Source organism: Haliotis cracherodii, unplaced genomic scaffold (genome assembly GCF_022045235.1).
Source record: "Haliotis cracherodii isolate W230 unplaced genomic scaffold, xgHalCrac1.p SCAF_4, whole genome shotgun sequence".
Classification (NCBI taxonomy): Eukaryota; Metazoa; Mollusca; class Gastropoda; order Lepetellida; family Haliotidae; genus Haliotis; species Haliotis cracherodii.
Window position 1 is genome coordinate 31,873,689 of NW_027266297.1, and position 19,347 is coordinate 31,893,035.

A 19,347-nucleotide genomic window follows, 5' to 3' on the forward strand; every position below is an offset into this window, starting at 1 on the left:
CAAGGACTTATCCCGGAAGACATAATGAAGTAATTAAACATTTGAATATTTTATATTATTGAACATTTGAATATTTTATATGGCATCAATTGCGATGATGGTTGGTGGAGCTGTTGTTAATGCTCTAGCTTTTTCGGGGAGTAATTATTTATTTTCCAGTATGAGGGAATCAAACGCTAAAGAAGTTGAAGAGGAGCGTAAACGACATAATAAAGCATTAGAACAATACCAAGCAGCTCAGTTACAATATACGCAGCAGAGAATGAAGAGATTAGACTTTATTCATGAAAAACTGATTAAGGAAGGACATTCAATTCAAACGTTTAAGGATGTCGAATCCGCCATGCACGAATACTACCTCGTTTATGGGAAAAAACTCGACCCAATACCTAGACCAACAATGAGTCAGTTTTATACACCGTCAGAGGCTCAGAAAGACCGAGAGGTCGCATTTGTTATTATGGGGTTATCCGCTGTATTGATTTTCAGCTATACAATAGTTTAGATGTGATTTGCATTTAGACAAATGATATGATAGATGTATATACCATGAATAACTGCAAGTTTACACTCATGGGGAAGACGACTCTATGTAACCGCCGCTGTGTTGATGTTTACTGCGGTATACACAATTATTACATCAAGCGTGGACACATAAACTATAAGTGTTCTGAATGCGGGATAGGGGTCAAAGGTCATTATTGTTTATGTAAGAAACACGGTGCTGATAGGGTCAGGAACCAGATTATTTATGCTAGGAAGAGAGATTACATCAATGAGAGGAATAGGTTGGGGAGGATACGTATTTAGATATATGAAAACAACCAATTAGACAAATGAATCATTTTGCATATACCATTCAACCACAATGGTTTTTGTCAGAGAGTTAAAAGCTATGGCAAAGCAATGTGGTCTACGTGGATATTCTCGTATGAGAAAAGCTGAATTGATTACCTTACTCGGTTTGGAACCACCACAGACTGTTAGAGAACTCAGAGTTCGAGCGAGAAACAGTGGGCTGAGAGGTTATTCTCGAATGAGAAGAGCTGAATTGATTGCTTTACTAGATAATAATCAACAAGACGAGGATGATGATAATCAACAGCAAGAATTAATATTTGTACCCACATCCGCCGGCGTTGGTAAATATCTAAGAGGTTGGAAGATGGATATTAATTCCAACATGGATGTTAACGACATTAAGCCCATCATATCGAGTAAAATTAACGAGGAATTAGATGATTTACAAAGTATAAAATACCAGCTGACGATTAAAATGACATTGAGTAAAAGTAACGCAGACGATAGCGTCGAATATACCGAACCATATTTCCGTAGCAATCAAGAAGTTATAACCGAATCCGATACTATAAACGCATCATTAGATACATCAATTCAGAGGATACAGGAAACTTTAGAACGCTGGACTAATAGAGGTTCGGGTTGGGGTGTGGATAGAATCGATAGTTTATATTTAGATATAGCGAATTATATGCCCTTCAAAGGTGGATCTTATATAGATTTACCCCCGTATTATAAGAAGAAAAAAGCCATAATTAACGTAAAAAATAAATCCGATGACTGTTTAAGAATGATGATAAGATCTGCATTGTTCCCCGTAGACAAGCATCCGGATAGACCTTCTAGCTATCCCCAAAACGATGGACTCAACTTCGATGGTATAGACGAACCTACACCAATATCACAAATTGATAAGGTGGAAAAGCAAAATAATTTAGCTATAAATGTTTTCGGACATTCTAAAGGAATTGTTGTACACAGGATAAGCTCCGCTCCGGAACATATTCCCAGAATCAATTCATTTCTGATCGAAAAAGATGGTAAATATCATTATACATGGATAAAGAGTTTAAACAGGGTGCTATACGATCAAACTAAATATAAGGGAAAGAAATATTTCTGCGAAAGATGCCTGCATGGGTACAGCAGACAAGATCTATTAGAAGCGCATAAAGAAGACTGTAAGGGTGTTGGACAGACCGCTATCAGGATCGATATGCCTAAAGAGGGAAAAAATATATTAAAATTTGAACATTATTGTAATCAAATGCCAGTACCGTACGTAATTTATGCCGACTTCGAAGCGCTTATCAAACCCATAGAAAATACCAACCATAATAATCAAGAGAGTAGTTTTACCTACAAAACTCAAGAACATATTCCTTGTGGGTTTGGATATATAGTTGTAAGGTATGATGGGAAAACAAACACTCCCGTGATTTACAGAGGTCCCGATGCAGCGGGAAAGTTCCTAGAATATTTACAAAATGAAGAGAGAATAATCAGGGAAGAATTATCGTGTAAGAAACCCATGCGTTTGACGATAGATGATTGGAGGGCCCACAAGAAGTCAACGAGTTGTCACGTTTGTAATAAACCTCTGGATGGGGATTCCGTAAGAGATCATTGTCACGTCATGGGTAATTATCGCGGAGCCGCTCATAACGAGTGTAACTTGAAACTAAAAATGAATGCTCAAACAATACCCATCCCCGTTGTGTTTCATAACCTTAGAGGATACGATTCACATCTCATTATGCAAGCTATCTCAAAGACCGACGGCGGTTTAACGTGCATTCCTAACAACATGGAAAAATACATATCGTTCTCGTTGACTAAACCTATACATTATAGGGACAAGGATGGGAAATCTAGAATAAAGCAAAGTAATGGGCTTAGATTCATAGACTCCGTACAGTTTCTGTTATCTTCCCTGGACAATTTAGCTAAAGCGAACAATCCCGATGACTTCGCTATAACAAATCAATATACCGATAAGATAACTCGTCATTTGCTGCTGAGAAAAGGTGTATATCCTTACGAATATATGGATGATTGGTCTAGATTCGAAGAAACTGAATTACCACCCCTCGAATCATTCTATAGTAACTTAACGGAATCTAGAATAACAGATGCCGATTATGAACACGCTCTGACGGTCTGGGATAAATTAGGTTGTAAGAATTTAGGCGATTATCACGATCTGTACTTAAAAAACGATGTACTGTTACTCACCGATATATTCGAGATATTTAGAAAGACGTGTTTGAAACAATACGGCTTGGACCCGGCATGGTACTATTCCAGTCCCGGACTATCGTGGGATGCATTGTTGAAGAAGACCGGAGTAGAACTAAAACTACTCACAGATTACGATATGCACTTGTTTATTGAGAAAGGATTAAGAGGGGGTATATCGATGGCAGCGAAAAGGTATTCTAAGGCTAATAATAAATTAGTGGAAGGATACGATCCGAGTAAACCCAACACGCATATATTATATCTCGACGCTAACAATTTGTATGGATGGGCTATGAGTCAACCTTTACCCACGGGTGGTTTTGAGTGGGTCAGTGTGAATGATATCGAAGTGAATGATATCCATAATATCAATGTGAATGATGAGAATAAAGGGTACATACTAGAAGTTGACCTAGAATATCCGAGTTCCTTACATAAAGACCATAACAGTTATCCGCTAGCTCCCGAAAGATTAATGGTTAATAAAGACTGGATGTCGGAATATCAACGCTCCTTGATGGGTAATAGTAGGTTAGCTAACGTAGAAAAACTCGTACCAAATTTGATGGATAAGACAAAATATATAGTTCACTACAGAAATCTCCAGTTATATCTATCGTTAGGTATGAAACTTAAGAAAATACACAGAGTTCTAAAGTTTGATCAAAGCCCTTGGATGGAACCCTATATAAGGCTGAACACAGATTTAAGAAAGATAGCCACCAGCGATTTTGAAAAGAATCTGTATAAGCTCATGAATAACTCGGTATTCGGTAAAACTATGGAGAATCTAAGGAAGCGTGTTGATGTTAAATTAGTCAGATCTAATGAGGAAGAAAGACTCAGGAAACTTATAGCCAGTCCGGCTTTTAACAGAAGCAAGATATTCGATAACGACTTAGCCGCGTTGCATATGCAGAAAAGTAATATAAAATTCAACAGACCGGTGTACGTCGGTATGAGTATTCTCGACTTGTCAAAACACTTAATGTATGACTTTTATTACAACGAACTTAAGAAGCAATACGGCGATAGATGCGAGGTGTTATATACCGACACAGATTCTTTGTTGATGGAAATACAAACCGAGGATGTGTATAAAGATATGGCAGAAAAAATAGACATGTATGACACGAGCGATTACCCTAAAGATAATCCACTGCACAGCGTAGTAAATAAAAAGGTGTTAGGTAAGATGAAGGATGAATGTGCTGGGACTCCTATAGCGGAGTATGTGGGATTAAGACCTAAGATGTATTCTATAAAAAAGTCCGATAATGGAGAGATAAGAAAAGCCAAGGGTGTTAAGAAGTATGTGGTAAAAAAGCATATCAAACACGAACAGTATAAAGAATCATTATTCAATGGTAGAACGTTCAAACACGAGATGAACTCTTTAAGAAGTTACGATCATAGGATATATGGATTAAGAATGAACAAGACATCATTATCCCCCTTAGATACAAAGAGATGGATTGATAATGATGGTGTAACTACCTATGCTTATGGTTATGGTGGTAATACCGTACCGTCGGGAACTATGAACAACTCTTCTCGTACAAATGCCCTACCCGTTCCATCTTGAAGATAATAAAGAATAGGCTCTCCTTCTTTCGTAACCAATCTACTAATGTTATACGTGTTAAGGGACCATATGGGATCGGTTGCGCGACGTAGGCCTCCTTCGAGTTCACCGGGCTGGTATAAATATCTTACCCTTACTCTATCCGGAAGTTTTTGTTCTTTGCCTCTCCTCGGTGCTGAAGATTCGGAAGTCACGGATTTCATTTTAATCGCATCGGATGGTTTCTTCCCTATTAATCTCGTCAATTCATTGTTCAGCGCTGATACAACGGCTGATAATCGTGTCACCCATTCGGTTGATCTCAATCGCTCGGATTTCATTTCGATCCCATACTGATAGCCAAACAAACGTTCCGCTAGAGTCCTGTTAAATCTTTCAACAATGGCTTGACTACGGTGGGCCTCTCTTTCACCACGGACGATTTTGACATCGTGCTTTGTTAACAGTTTAGTTACCGATCCCATAAACTCTCGACCAGGATCTACTTGAAATAGCTTAGGCCATTTTAGTGGTCCGCGTTTATATATGCGACTCAGTGCATTAGCTACTTCTGTTGAATCTTTCGAGGTTAATGGCTCAGCCTCTTTGTATCGACTAGCCACATCCACTACTGTTAAAGCGTATTTATACGTTTTGCGTTTTACCTTATCGTGAGGAAGAAACAAGAGGTCAGCCTGATGAACTTCATTCGTTGTAAAAATATCAAACTTCTTCCTCGGTATATAACGCGGTGCCGGTAAATATATTTGCCACAACGCTTGTTTCTTTAACCAATCCTTGGCCACATCTTTAGATACCTTAGCCGCGGTGGCTAATTTTTTTATTGCTCCTACACCTTTTCAATATCCTCGTGGGCTATAGTAAATTTTATTCATTATTAATTAATATTGATGTTTCCTTTAATACAACTCATGACTATCGTTGAATCGCATAATCATTTTGGCATAAAAAATTCCCCCTGTAGTAGCAGTATAGGTATATGAATCCAGCTCCAGTGGAAGTGGTCCAGAACCCCTATTACCTATACTACTGGTGTTTATGCCAACTACAGGTATGCCATCATCTATACTTGTTACCAGTTGAATCAGAAGGTTGATGTCTGCTTGTCATATTGATACTGATTAAATAATCTCTGCTGTAATACTGTGATGTCTGAACGCTTCACTCTGATACGTTCCAGGCTCTGAAGAACAAGGAGGAGGAGATTAGCAAGCTTCAGGAGAGAGTGGTGAGCTAGTCGTACTCTTGTACTCCTTAGACAATACGAAAAATACATAGGTGATATTGATTTATCATCCAAAACTAGCTCCCACAGGAGATTACGCTTGGGTGAGATCAAGCAATATTATCTACACTGTAGATATCGCTGCAATGAAACTGCATTACAATGCCTTGCTTCCTATTGTGACGTCATTGGTTACCATGACTTCACAATCAAATGACATCACTAATGGCTCTGCTACTGAAGCTGTTAGCAGTACTTTTTACACTTAAGGCACTGCTTATTTTTGTCAACAAACGGAAAAAGCTTTAAGAATGACGTTGGATGATAAACAAAATTTCACCCTCGTATCTTTTTATATCAAATATATCAACACTTGTTGATATATTTGATATCAAAAGACACTCTGCTGAGATTCTCTATATGCAAGTATGAAAGATAATGGCACATAAAGGATATGACCTCATGAAGGTCCGGGTTAGAATTGGTCTTCAGCAACCCATGATTGTAGTAAGAGGCAATAACAGGATCGGACGGCCCATTTTACTGATGCACGTCTTTGTTCTCTAATTGTGCAGATTGATGTGCATGAGGTCAAATCACTGGATTGTCTGGTCCAGATTTGATTATTTACTGATCACTGTCATGGGGCTGGAAGATTGCTGAGTTAAACAACAAGAATACACACAAATGTAAGGGGTTACAGTCAGTCCCCCCATTACTAAAGGTCTCTACATTAAAGTCAGTCCCCGCATTACTAAAGGTCCCTACATTAAAGTCAGTCTACACTACAGTCAGTCATTGGTTCTGATGGAGTGCTTGTTTTCCAGATGGAGCTCTCCATGACAGCCAGCACCAGGACGCTGGCACAGGACAAGGTCTCCATCACCAGGTAGCAACATCTTCATCTTCAGACATGGAATAATATTGTATAGAGTTACATTTTTTCCGTTGTAAACATAAATTTTGCTCACTACGGTAACTTTTTTGTCAATGGATTTAAAATCTCTACATTTTCTGATGAACATAAAAAGATATCTGATTTACACACACATTCTCTTTGATTCCATGGTTCACATAGTTGTCCCCCTTTGCTTCAGCTGTATGGTGGGGGACCTGGTGCTGCTCTGCCTTGATGAGCGACATGACCAGTATGTTGTGTTCACCATCACCACCACGCTGCACTTCCTCCACACCGAGTGCCTGGACAGTCTGGGACTCAAGACAGGTACACATGCTGGGCTCCTGCCTTGTTGTCAGGACCCGTGAAGATCCGGGGTAGAATATGTCTTCAGCAACCCATGCTTGCCGTAAAAGGCGACTATGCTTGTCGTAAAAGGCGACTAACGGGATCGGGTGGTCAGGCTCGCTGACTTGGTTGATGCATGTCATCTATCCCAATTGCGTGGATTGATGCTCATGATGTCAATCACTGGATTGTCTTGTCCAGACTCGATTATTTACATATAGCTGGAATATTGCGGCGTAAAACAACAAACCAACCAACCAACCAACCAACCAACCTTGTTGTCAGCTGTAGAAACTAACTAGTCCACTAGTCCTTATAATGAGAACATAAAGCAAAATCTTTAATAATGGCACATTTCTACTTGTCCTTATGATACCTTAACTATTGGGCAGTGTGGCAAGGACCACATGACTAGTGCCATTTTCTACTACTGTATATTGCTTACCTAAGTCTGTCTGCTAGTTCAGGAACTGAGTCTCTCAGCATCTTAATGTCATCCTCTGTGATGGGAGGAAGCCAGTTTCTAATGCTGGTTGTACTGGTGGACCATGTGACTTAGACAAGTAAACATGCTAGACTCCTGCCTGTGTTGTACTGAGACAAGTAAACAAGCTAGACTCCTGCCTGTGTTGTACTGAGACAAGTAAACATGCTAGACTCCTGCCTGTGTTGTACTGTTGGACTGTGAGACAAGAAAACATGCTAGACTCCTGCCTGTGTTGTACTGTTGGACTGTGAGACAAGAAAACAAGCTAGACTCCTGCCTGTGTTGTACTGTTGGACTGTGAGACAAGAAAACAAGCTAGACTCCTGCCTGTGTTGGACTGTGAGACAAGAAAACAAGCTAGACTCCTGCCTGTGTTGTACTGAGACAAGTAAACAAGCTAGACTCCTGCCTGTGTTGTACTGAGACAAGTAAACAAGCTAGACTCCTGCCTGTGTTGTACTGTTGGACTGTGAGACAAGAAAACAAGCTAGACTCCTGCCTGTGTTGTACTGAGACAAGTAAACATGCTAGATTGAAGCCTTTGTTGTACTGTTGGACTGTGAGACAAGTAAACATGCTAGATTCAAGCCTTTCTTGTATTGTTGGACTGTGAGACAAGTAAACATGATAGATTCAAGCCTTTGTTGTACTGATGGACTGTGTGACTCAAGACACGTATTTAGTTCAGTTTACAAGTTATCTTGTATACACATTTGCCTTTGATACTGAGAGATTACTGAGAGTTTCTATGTTTTCAGGTCCGAGTGAAACAAGGAAATCCTGGGTACTTGCTGAGATAGTTGATAAAGAATACTGTCAGGCAAAGAAGGTTAGTCCAGCAGTAGACTATAACACATAATCCTTACGATTCCTCTACCTCATTTACATCATTGCCTTAATTCTAGCATATGGCTGCAGTCACACTATAACTAACTGAGGGATTGCCTCCTGTTGAACTGTGCCCTTCTACTGCAGCCAGTTCTACGGCCGTACGGCTCCAAGACTGCATGCATGAGAAATCGTCCAGTCAGCCTGGGTAGTAGCTCTAGAGCTTTTCCCCGCCAGGAAGCCCTGCTCACTGCTCGGTACCCAAAATCGGCAGGCGCCTGTACCATTTCCTACAGAAAAGTCAAAGGAAATCGATCACATCTGATCACTGGATTCTAGACGTCATGACTCAAGGATACAAACTGCTCTTTCAAATTCATCCTGCCCTTGTATCCCGGCCTCATGGACCATCTCCCCAGTCATCTGTCTCTAGTAGTTTGATGTTTGGAAAGAAGTGCACACAGGGGAGCTGTATGTGCTATTAGGGGAACAACGTATCATGTGTAGTTGACAGTGAAGAGGACTTCTGTTGAAAATCTGAAGATTTAGTTGTGTGATTGCAGTCAAAATACAGGATTTATGGCAATGATGTTATAGAGGTTGTATTCTTAGAATTATTAATGATGATAACTATTGTTTTGATTATTGTAGAAGGGACCTGACAGTGATCATTACCTTATTCACACTTTAGTGATGTAACAATAGCATGTTAAGTCACACGATCGAAGACCAGTGTGTATTAGAGGCACCAGTGCTGTATTGTGCCTCAACTTAATCTGTAGAGTTGTGTCCTTAGCCATCAGAATGTGATTTTCACTGGTCCAAATCCCAGAGTCCCGCTGAGATTCTGTGGAGGAGTAGGTGCCAGCAGCCCTGGTCATACTCGAGGCTTGATTGTGTTAGCAGCCCTGATGGCGTGGATCATTTCACATCGATCTGGCCACCGTATGGGTTTTGGGCTAGAATAGGTCCCAGCTACCTTTGCTGGTCATCAGAAGCAGCCAAATGAATGAGGTCAGGCTCGACGACTTGTGTGATTGCATGTCTTCGTATCCCAATGATGTGGATCGTTGCTCACAATATCAATCACTAGGTTCTCTGGTCCAGATTCGATTATTTCCAGACTGCCGTTTTGTAGCCAGCATATTGGGAACAACATACCGGTACACACACACATATCTGTTTGGTCTAAAGTTCGGTGTGGTAATATTGCTGACTGCGATCTATAAGCACCATCTATTCACTAACTCTCTGTTCTAATCCCACTTTCGACTACATTCGACCATGTCTGTGTGTTTCACCACAGTGGTAAATGTGTGTGCAAATTGGTGTTTAGCAAACTCAACAGTTTCTTTGATTTGATGAAGATGATGCAATTCGTCAACACTTAATAAAGTTTGTAAACTGCATAATCATTTCATGTTCCACAGCCCCAGAACAGATTCAAAGTCCCAGTGGGAACAAAGTTCTATCGTGTCAAAGCCAAACCATGGGCAAGGGAGACAACTCGGAAAGACTCTGCCTCTTCCAGCAAGACCTCCCAAGGTGGTGCAGCTGTATAGCCAGGCCTCTTCAATCTCTTGTGCAATCTGGACGATGTGGTACACCTCACCTTCAGTCAACAACATGTACATAGGATATTTATGTATTTTCTGCTTGTGATTTCAGTGATAAATTATTAATAAAACAGATGTAATATAATCATAACGTGATTAATACGGGAACTGTGTGTTCATGAGAAATGAACTTTCATGTTAATAATGAACTACTGCAGTCGTTTCTTATCACTTGAGGTGTCGTAGTGTGTTTGTGAAGCTGTGGGGGATTGTAATGGTTTTCTTTATGCTCATTTTCATGGAATATCTCTGTTGCAAAATGCACATATCAAGCAAGACTTAATGTTGCAATAAGATATGTCTTAATGTGAGAGGTCTGATATGTCCAACATTGTTTACCTTTGGTAGAGTTGTATGAAAATTAGTCACAATGTGTTCATAATATACTTATTACTGCAGCGTGAATTTGATTCTTGAAATGCATGCTTCAGCAATGCAACAACGTGTGTCATAATTGTACATTGTATATAAGTATGGTTTATGTCAAATGAGGGTGGGAAGTTCTTGTACATATAGGTGTAAGTCGCTCTATCAGCAATGTCGTACCTAGAAACACCCTCACCTGTCTTTTGAGAAGTCTCCAGTGAAATGAGAGACCAGAGGATGTTAGTATTTGTCTGACTCATAATGCTCTCTATATCGGGGCAGTGGTTGAGGTGTTCCATTGTCACTCCAAAGGCCTTGGTTCAATTCCACACATGGGTACACAGCCTTAGAAATTCTACTTTTATAAGACTAGTCCAGAGGACAAGTATAAACCTTATTTCCCTAGTCCTCAGAGTTTGTAGCTAGTCCTGCTTGAACAAGACAAAATTGTTTACTATGTCTACATTTTCTGTCAGCTTTATTCAGTGCCAGTTTGTAGCAAACTTGAAGCTTTGAGAACTGTTTCAGAATCTTTGTCCTCAAGTGCAACTAGTCATGAGGACGACCATCAGTGGATTTTTACTTGTCCTCAGCACAATTTAGTTGTCTCGGGGTTGCGGACTAACATGAATTTGAAGGCTAAATACAATGTGTTAAGCCAGTTTATGGTGCCTGCTGGAATATTGCTAAAAGTGGCATAAAACTGAACTCACTCACTCACACTTAATGTCATCATATCCTGTCTCTCAGAATGATTGTGCATCCAAGAATATTGTCTCACAATGATCCCAGAGTGGAAATTGTCATCAGTCTCCCATGTCTGCTGTAACAGCCGACTGAAATAAGGAACAATGTGTGACAAATGAAGTCACCTGGCCAAGACTTTGTTATATACAGGCTTCCCTCATGGAGGCGGAATATTGCTGGTAGAGAAACGCACTCACTCCGGGAGAGTTCGACATTTCTGTAAAATATTGAGACATGCCCATGATAAAGATACTTGCGGTTTTCTGATTCCCTCAGAGTAGCTGAATTATGCGTGATCAGGGCAATTCCTATTTAGACACCCTGTAAGATTAAATCCATGCTGTGGTAAGAGAGGAATATGTAGCAGAGCTATCAAATAATTACATAATTTGAAAGGGAGGGGGTTTGTGATATATAATTGGAAATACATTTTTTTTCAGTCTTTCCTTTTAATAAGGGTCTTGTTGAACTTTACTAACACACATTCATGCTAAACAGGTCAGAGTAATTGCTTTTTAGACCTGAGCCATGTATCTGGTGAAAAGTGTGGAAGGTCCACTTTTCATATGTGTAAGTAGTACATTGTGTTTTCTGATCCAGAGGAGGCTGATGATGGTAGCCCAGTGTATCTGGTTCAGGTCAGTGTTGATAAGAGGTACCACTCACTGGCTGAGATCACTCCAGATTAGTTAGTCATGGAATTGTGTGGTTAGGATGACTAACTTACTTAGCCATAATATATTTCCTCGACCATTGCCTGCACATTGATCATATGCTCTAGAATGTATGCTTACCATACTGTGATTTTAGCTAGACAACTTTTATTTTATCTGGAAAATATCAAATGTTTTTCTTTTATGTATTTATTGGTACCGGTAATGTGGTTTAATGTGTAATATTTTATATGCAGCAAGCATGAGAGAGTAATGCTCCAACTGTTTCTGGTAATGTGTTTAGGGAAGAATTTTGGTTTTAGTTGAACTTCAGTTAATATTTTGATCTATTTGTTGTGTTATATTTCCTCTTGTTACACCTTTTATTGACTATTTTCAGAGGTCACGATGAGATGGTCACATTTAAGGCCCATGCGTGATACCCAGTTGGGTACGATATGTCGAGGTCATTATTGATGTAATATGGCGGTCAATTGCGAAAAATGACATGAATGCCTATTTATTACTCAAAGTTTGTGTTTCAGTTCTTTTTCATTTTTGTCTTTTTATTATTGTAGTTGAGAGATAACATTCATAAACTGTTATAGTTAATATGAAAATAAGATGAAAATTGAGTTATGTACTGGGTTATTTTTTCTGTTGTCAATGTAAAATGTCAAATAATGCTGTGGAATACTGAACCTATTGACTCTGTGATCTCCTAGATGTTAATGTAAGGTTACTCACATAAAGTTTGCTTGGATATACTCTAGCCTCGGATTGAGACATCACAATCCATTCGACCATAACTGTTCCTGCTATGTTACAGCACCACAATATTTGCACTAATTATAAAAGACCTTTCTATGTTACTGTGAATAAAATATAGTGCCAAACATGACCACTGTACAGATACGGAAGGGATGGGAGTTATACCTGTTGAGGAGATAAGATAATTTGATGAAACAAACCTACAGCATGCATATTCTCCAGTTCCTCAACAATTGTTCTCTTGGCGGTTCCGGTACTGTCACATATAACTATTGAGGTGCGGTAAATATCCTCGGATATATTTCGAGAAGTTAAGTGCTTTCAATTTACAGACTAAGAATTTTAAATATATTCCATTTATTTGATTTCTCAAGAGAGATTTAGTGACACTGTCATAACACTTGTCAAATAACTTGGTTTGTTTGCTTTGGCTTCCATATGTTTATAGGGTTCTTGGGTTAGCATGGCAATGGTATAGTGTTACATTATTTATAGTGTAAGTATTCTGAGGGCAGATGTTATCTTTTTTTTGTATATATTCCTCAATATTCAATATCCTTACTGTAAATCTGGTAAGTATCGCGAAAAGCAAGAAATAGCTCAATAACTGTGCCATACACTCATCATCACTTCTGACATTGGAAAGGAAACACTACAAATGATAATAATTACAACAAATATTTCCTTTATTTTAATATCAAACAATGGATCAGAATTACAACTATCCCATCACGACTGGTTGTAGCCGAGTAAGTTTTAACTAAAGACAACCGGAGAGGGCCACAGCCAGTTAATAATCGCCTGCTTGCGACCGAGATGATGAGAAATCCAGAACGGCAGCCAACTGGAGAGATTTGTTTGTGCTCTGCCACTGGACAAAGAGGTCACAAGAGCTTCTAGACACTAATTGGCAAATCCAGTTGTGTTTCATTTGATCTCAATCATCTCATCAACAGTGTGTCGCAATACTTTCTAATTCAGTTATGTTTCTTGTTCTCCATTCACCATATTTGCTGATGCCGGGGTAGAATAGGTCTTCAGCAACCCATACTTGCCGTAAAAGGTGATTATGCTTGTCGTAAAAGGCGACTAACGGGATCGGGTGGTCAGGCTCGCTGACTTGGTTGATACATGTCATCGATCCCAATAGCGTGGATCGATGCTCATGATATTAATCACTGGTTTGTCTGGTCCAGACTTGATTATTTACAGACCGCTGTCATATAGCTGGAATATTGCTGAGTGCGGCGTTATACAACAAACCAACCAACCAACCATATTTGCTGATGCCTGACACTCCAGATTTACAGTATGCAGTTGTGTTCCCATGTATGTTAGTTTGTTGAAGACAATGGCAATATAAACAGTGATAAAGCTTGTTCTTGTCGTGCAGTGTGAATTTAAAGTATATGAAGATACTGGGAACGTAAGGACACATGTGATCATGAATGGCAAAGTTGTCAGTATGTAAATACCGTTTGTACCATATTTAGTGTGCTTTGCATTGAGATTGTTTTGAAAGTAAGATGGTGATTACCAATTTGATCAAAGGTTTTTGGATAGGTGAAAACTAAGAGAAAAACTAATAAATCTATTAATATCTCATATCATATTCAATAAGCTCTATATGTGTTCCTTAGTGAAGCAGTGCAGATATCATACTGGTATGCCTTTCAACTATTTATCTGTATATCACAAGAGGGAAGTTTTCAAATAGATGGAGATTCTTCTATTTCACTAAGATGCCCAATAAAGTTTGTATTTTGTATCCTCAAAGCTGCAGTGGAGTAGCCAAGGTGTTAAGGTGTTTGCTTGTCATGCCAAAGACCAACACTGGTAGTCATGATGTTGCTGAAATACTGTTAAAACTCCAAATGCCTGCTATATTTTATCACCAACCATTTATTGCTGAAAATTTGCATACAGATAAACCTTTTTTCATACTTGGGTTATGGTCACTGACTTATCAGTGATATGTGGTACTCAGATTGTGTGGTAAGGAACTGTAATCTACTGGTAATCTACTGGTGTTTCAATATTACAAACTACATGTACTGTCACGTCAGCAATTTGTGTCTCACATTGAGGTCAGACTAGCCATATTACAGTGATATTTATATTTTTATTGATCACTTTGACATTAGTACTCTGAATATACATGCTTATTGCAGGGAATAAATATCTGAATATTGTAACATCTGGCTGATCTGCCTTCTGTAAGCATGGTAAGCACCATGCTTGTATGATATTTCAAGATGGATCTGGGGCAGTCGGGTAGCCTAGTGGTTAATGCGTTCACTCGTCACTCTGAAGACCCTGGTTCGATTCTGGTGTCCCCCGCTGTGGTATTGCTGGAATATTGCTTAAAGCGGCGTAAAACCATACTCACTCAAGATGGATCTCTCGTCTTTGTCTGTAGTACCCACACAGTATGTAATCTTTTCATTTTGATATAACCATCCATTAATCCAAGACTGTGTTGTATATATGGAGATACTGTTTAACATACTGGTTCACATAATGATCTTGCTGTGTCAACTGACCAAATTGCGACTGTTTTTGCTATGAATGAGTTAGCCAAGACCTCTGCTTTTTCGTTTAATGTTAGTAACTCTGTTCTTTTGTCAAATTCTGTCACCATCAAATAATGTCTTAGTGAAACGATTTGTACCTTTGTTGTGCCCATGGGCTGTTGTGGACGTGTGCAGCAGGCTGCTGTGTTCAATTAGCCTGAAGGCAGCGTAGAAATTGGCACTAGTCCTATTGTTCATGCCAAACTGCCCAATAGTTAAGGTATCATAATGACTACCGGGTAGTAAAAATTTGGTCTTTGAAAGGCATTTAGAAGTGATACACATAAGGAAGAGAATATATGGATGTCAACTTCTATATTATGAGGAACACAATGTTTCAGAGTATATGCTTACTCCTTCATCAGAAGATGACATCCACATATTCTCTTCCTTAGTAGAAATTTGCTATTATGTTATCATTATAAGGACTAGTAGACTAAAACAGTTAGTTTCTATCACTGCTGAAGGCTGTTGTATAAAATTACCTGTGCACTTCTGTGTTCAGATGTGACTTACATGTGTCACTAGCAAGTTGTATGTCATTTTACAAGCTGATTGTCTTGGACACTATAAGACTGAAGATTGAGCGGTGTACATGAACAGTCTGTTCATAATGCCTCATACAACCAGCTAGTGACACATGTTACAAATTTATCACTACCAGGTCAAAGTTATTTTGATATCTGTGTGACAAAAGGATTGGTCTTGTTACCACCATTGGACTCTCCGTGTGGTAGCTTGAAGTGTGAAACTGGTTAGTGGAGACATGACAAGCAAGTGACGTCACTTCAAACATCATAACATCATGATATCCATACAGACTGGTCAGCTGACTGTTGGCCAGTCAGACAGCTAGTTCCTTGAACAAGTAATGATGCACCTCTGTCCTCAGAGTCCATGGACTGTTGTGTACCATTGCCCACAGACAGTTGTGTTGAAGTGCCTGTGTACCTCTATTATCAATTGCCCATGGGCTCTGGAGAGATCGTTGACAAATCTTTATTTATAAGTTACGAAATTTGACTTGGTGTGTCCTTCCATCCAGTGGGCATGGTTTGATTTAGAATCTTTGCAAAATGTTCGTTTTCTGACATCTTCACTATGACAGACCACTATTTTATGCTGTAGATACTTATTGCCAAATACAATTCCAGATTCTATATTGTTATTCTTGTACATGGCTGTGTTGAAGTTGACAGGTCTGTCATTGGTGGAAAGGTTTAATGCTGTTGACAGTGGGGTGGTTATGGATGTGCAGTAGATCTGTCTGTGATGAGCTTGAAGTCAAAAGATTTTGTTTGGCCCTGATGTGTGAACTTCAACACAGCCAATACCTGTCAAGCATAAATGTGGACAAAGTTTACTTAGCTTCTAGATGCAAGAGATTATCTATGGTACATTAATAAACAATGTTTGCGTGGCTTCTTTTATGACCTAGTTCAATGATATTTCTTTTAGAAAATCAGTCAGCAGTTGAAAAGAAAGCATGATTCTAGCAAGAAAATTATATTTCTGTTTGACAAACAATAGAGTTATTTATCTTTCCATATTAATTGAAATGTGATGGATTTTTTTCCCCTGAAATTTATCAGGCCTCCGCAAGAATGATATTAAGTTTGATTCCATATTTATTATGGTAAGTATATTGTCTGAAAAGTGTAAAGTAAAAAGCCAAATCAGCGCCTAACTAGTATCACAAAGCTTATACCTATATGGGTCTAAGGCGCCGTGATTCCCTGTGCAGATTTGCGTCCCTTGGGCACGCCTGAAACCTATGATTGTGGGTTCGAATCCTGGTTCCCTCCGATTATGTTTCTAGGTTTGTCAGCACCATACCCATGCTCGTAAACGTCTGAGACCTGCATCACTTCTGACTTTCCTCCCACATTAAACTGACACGCCGTGATATAACTTGAATACTCTTAAAAGCAGCATTAAACCTCTCTCTCACTGACTTATATCTATATGTCTCACCACCTGTAGTGTAAAGCCTGATGTTGCTATTGCAGTTGTGTGTATATTCTAATGGTAATAATTGGCTGAAATGATTAGCCCCAATGGGTAAAGGAAAACACCTTGTGTTTCTGATTGAATGACCATAGTAATCTATATTTACCACCCTAACAATTTATTTGCTTACAAGAAAAACATTGGGATTTGTTGGACATAAAATATGTGAAAACAAATCACACTGTTAAAAGATGTTTTGTCTACAACCAACTTCAGTCATTATCAAAGCCACAACACGTTAAGGTTGAAGGACAAAGAGAGTGTAGAACAAGTGGCACAGAGTTCCAGCTTTGTCTGTAAGTAGTGTATCATCTGTAATGTACAGCTTGTAAGTTACAAGTGGCACAGAGCTCCAGCTTTGTCTGTAAGTAGTGTATCATCTGTAATGTACAGCTTGTAAGTTACAAGTGGCACAGAGCTCCAGCTTTGTCTGTAAGTAGTGTATCATCTGTAATGTACAGCTTGTAAGTTACAAGTGGCACAGAGCTCCAGCTTTGTCTGTAAGTAGTGTATCATCTGTAATGTACAGCTTGTAAGTTACAAGTGGCACAGAGCTCCAGCTTTGCCTGTAAGTAGTGTATCATCTGTAATGTACAGCTTGTAAGTTACAAGTGGTATACACTTGGACAAACGACAGGGGCAGATATGTCATTCTTAAAAGAGGGGGGTCTAAAATATCAAAATCTTCTCTCAGTGGGGGGCTTCTACGTTTGGTTATCAAAATGTTGGTCGGGACTTCCTGTGGATCCGACATGTCCCTGTTATCTTATCCAGTAGGAAAGAGATTCAGGACGGTCTGTGACATCGGCAATTCTTCATGTGTATGTACACACTCCTTTCCTCGATCACTAGTGAATACATTGGGCTATGTGATGTAGTGGTGACGTGTCAAATTTTAGTACCCTAATGAAATGAGGCTGTGTGTAGTTCACAGAAATCAAAAGAGCCTTACTCTATGCATGTTTTTATGTGAAACCTATCATTGGTACTTGCTGGTTTCCCTCTTGCCGGCTGTCACTTGCTTCTTTACAAGACTGCACTGCAAAGCACCCTGTGTATTCTCGGGTGATCAGGGGAACGTGGTGTTTACTAACCTGTGAAGTATTGACAATGGGTTTATGAAGGAATCTTTGAAATTTTCAGACACAAGAGGATCATAATTCTATGAAATTTTCACTTCTACAATGAAAACAGTTATTTTCAAATGTTTCTTTCCACCATAAATATATGACATTGGTAATATTGTACATGTGGAATATAGGCTTTGTTATTTACCAAAATAAACAAAATATATTTATGAACCTTATTGATAAATATACTTTTATGTCAAGTTTCATATTTCTTGGAAGTGTTCCTTAAAACAGTAAGTTATTATAAGTATCACAACTGCTGTGATCCCAAGTGGTATCAGGTTTGTCATTTTTCTCTGTATAAGGTATTTTCGAGATCTGTTCATATGCAAAACATGTCTTACTGCTTGTTAAAGAAATATTTTTTAAGTCACATCTGGGTAATGTAAATGTGTCAAATCCTTTCATTAACATCAAATCTATTACTTCTGATTTTGTTTAAAAAGGTCAATCTTTGAATTGTAAAATGTGGATATTATTTTCTCCAGGAACACACCACTGTATGTCTGTGAGTGTGCCTGTTGCCATGGTGATATCTAAAGCTTATTGTTAGTACCTTGTGAACGCCAGTCAGGTAGCAGTGTTGTGATAATTTGTCTTATATTGAGTGATAGCTGTCTGCATGGTTTTGGATGAAAGAAATGAAGATTCTTTTCAGTGTATATAAACTTCTAAGATCCAAGTTCAGAATAAATTTATTAATTTATCTGCTTTTGTGTTTTGTAAATTGAAATATACAACAATGCTTTACATTAGTGAGATGTTGCAAAGAATTCAGATGACACAAGACAACGATGATGCAAGATACAAAACATGACCTGTAGAACAGTCAAGCTAAGGAATGCAACTGGGCAAAGCAAATTGCATCACCTTAAGATTGCAAGACAGAGGTTGGTTGGTTGGTTTGTTGTTTAACGCCACACCCAGCAATATTCAAGCTATATGACGGCGGTCTGTAAAATAATCGAGTCTGGACCAGACAATCCAGTGATTGATATCATGAGCATCGATCCAGGCAATTGGGATCGATGGCATGTATCAACCAAGTCAGCAAGCCTGACCACCCGA

At 39.0% G+C, this 19,347-nt stretch overlaps 1 protein-coding gene across 2 annotated transcripts in view; it reads left to right on the plus strand.

Annotated features, from left to right (window-relative positions):
• Positions 1-18,985, plus strand: part of LOC139480369 (RB1-inducible coiled-coil protein 1-like) — a 63,239-nt gene extending 44,254 nt beyond the window's left edge. For both annotated transcript variants that reach the window (XM_071263431.1, XM_071263432.1), the window contains 5 exons: positions 5,808-5,855; positions 6,680-6,741; positions 6,950-7,077; positions 8,344-8,414; positions 9,844-18,985. In XM_071263431.1, coding sequence (XP_071119532.1) covers positions 5,808-5,855; positions 6,680-6,741; positions 6,950-7,077; positions 8,344-8,414; positions 9,844-9,975 — 441 coding nt within the window. In that variant the 3' untranslated portion in view covers positions 9,976-18,985. The remainder of the gene's footprint in view (positions 1-5,807; positions 5,856-6,679; positions 6,742-6,949; positions 7,078-8,343; positions 8,415-9,843) is intronic.
• The last annotated feature ends 362 nt before the right edge of the window (positions 18,986-19,347 follow it).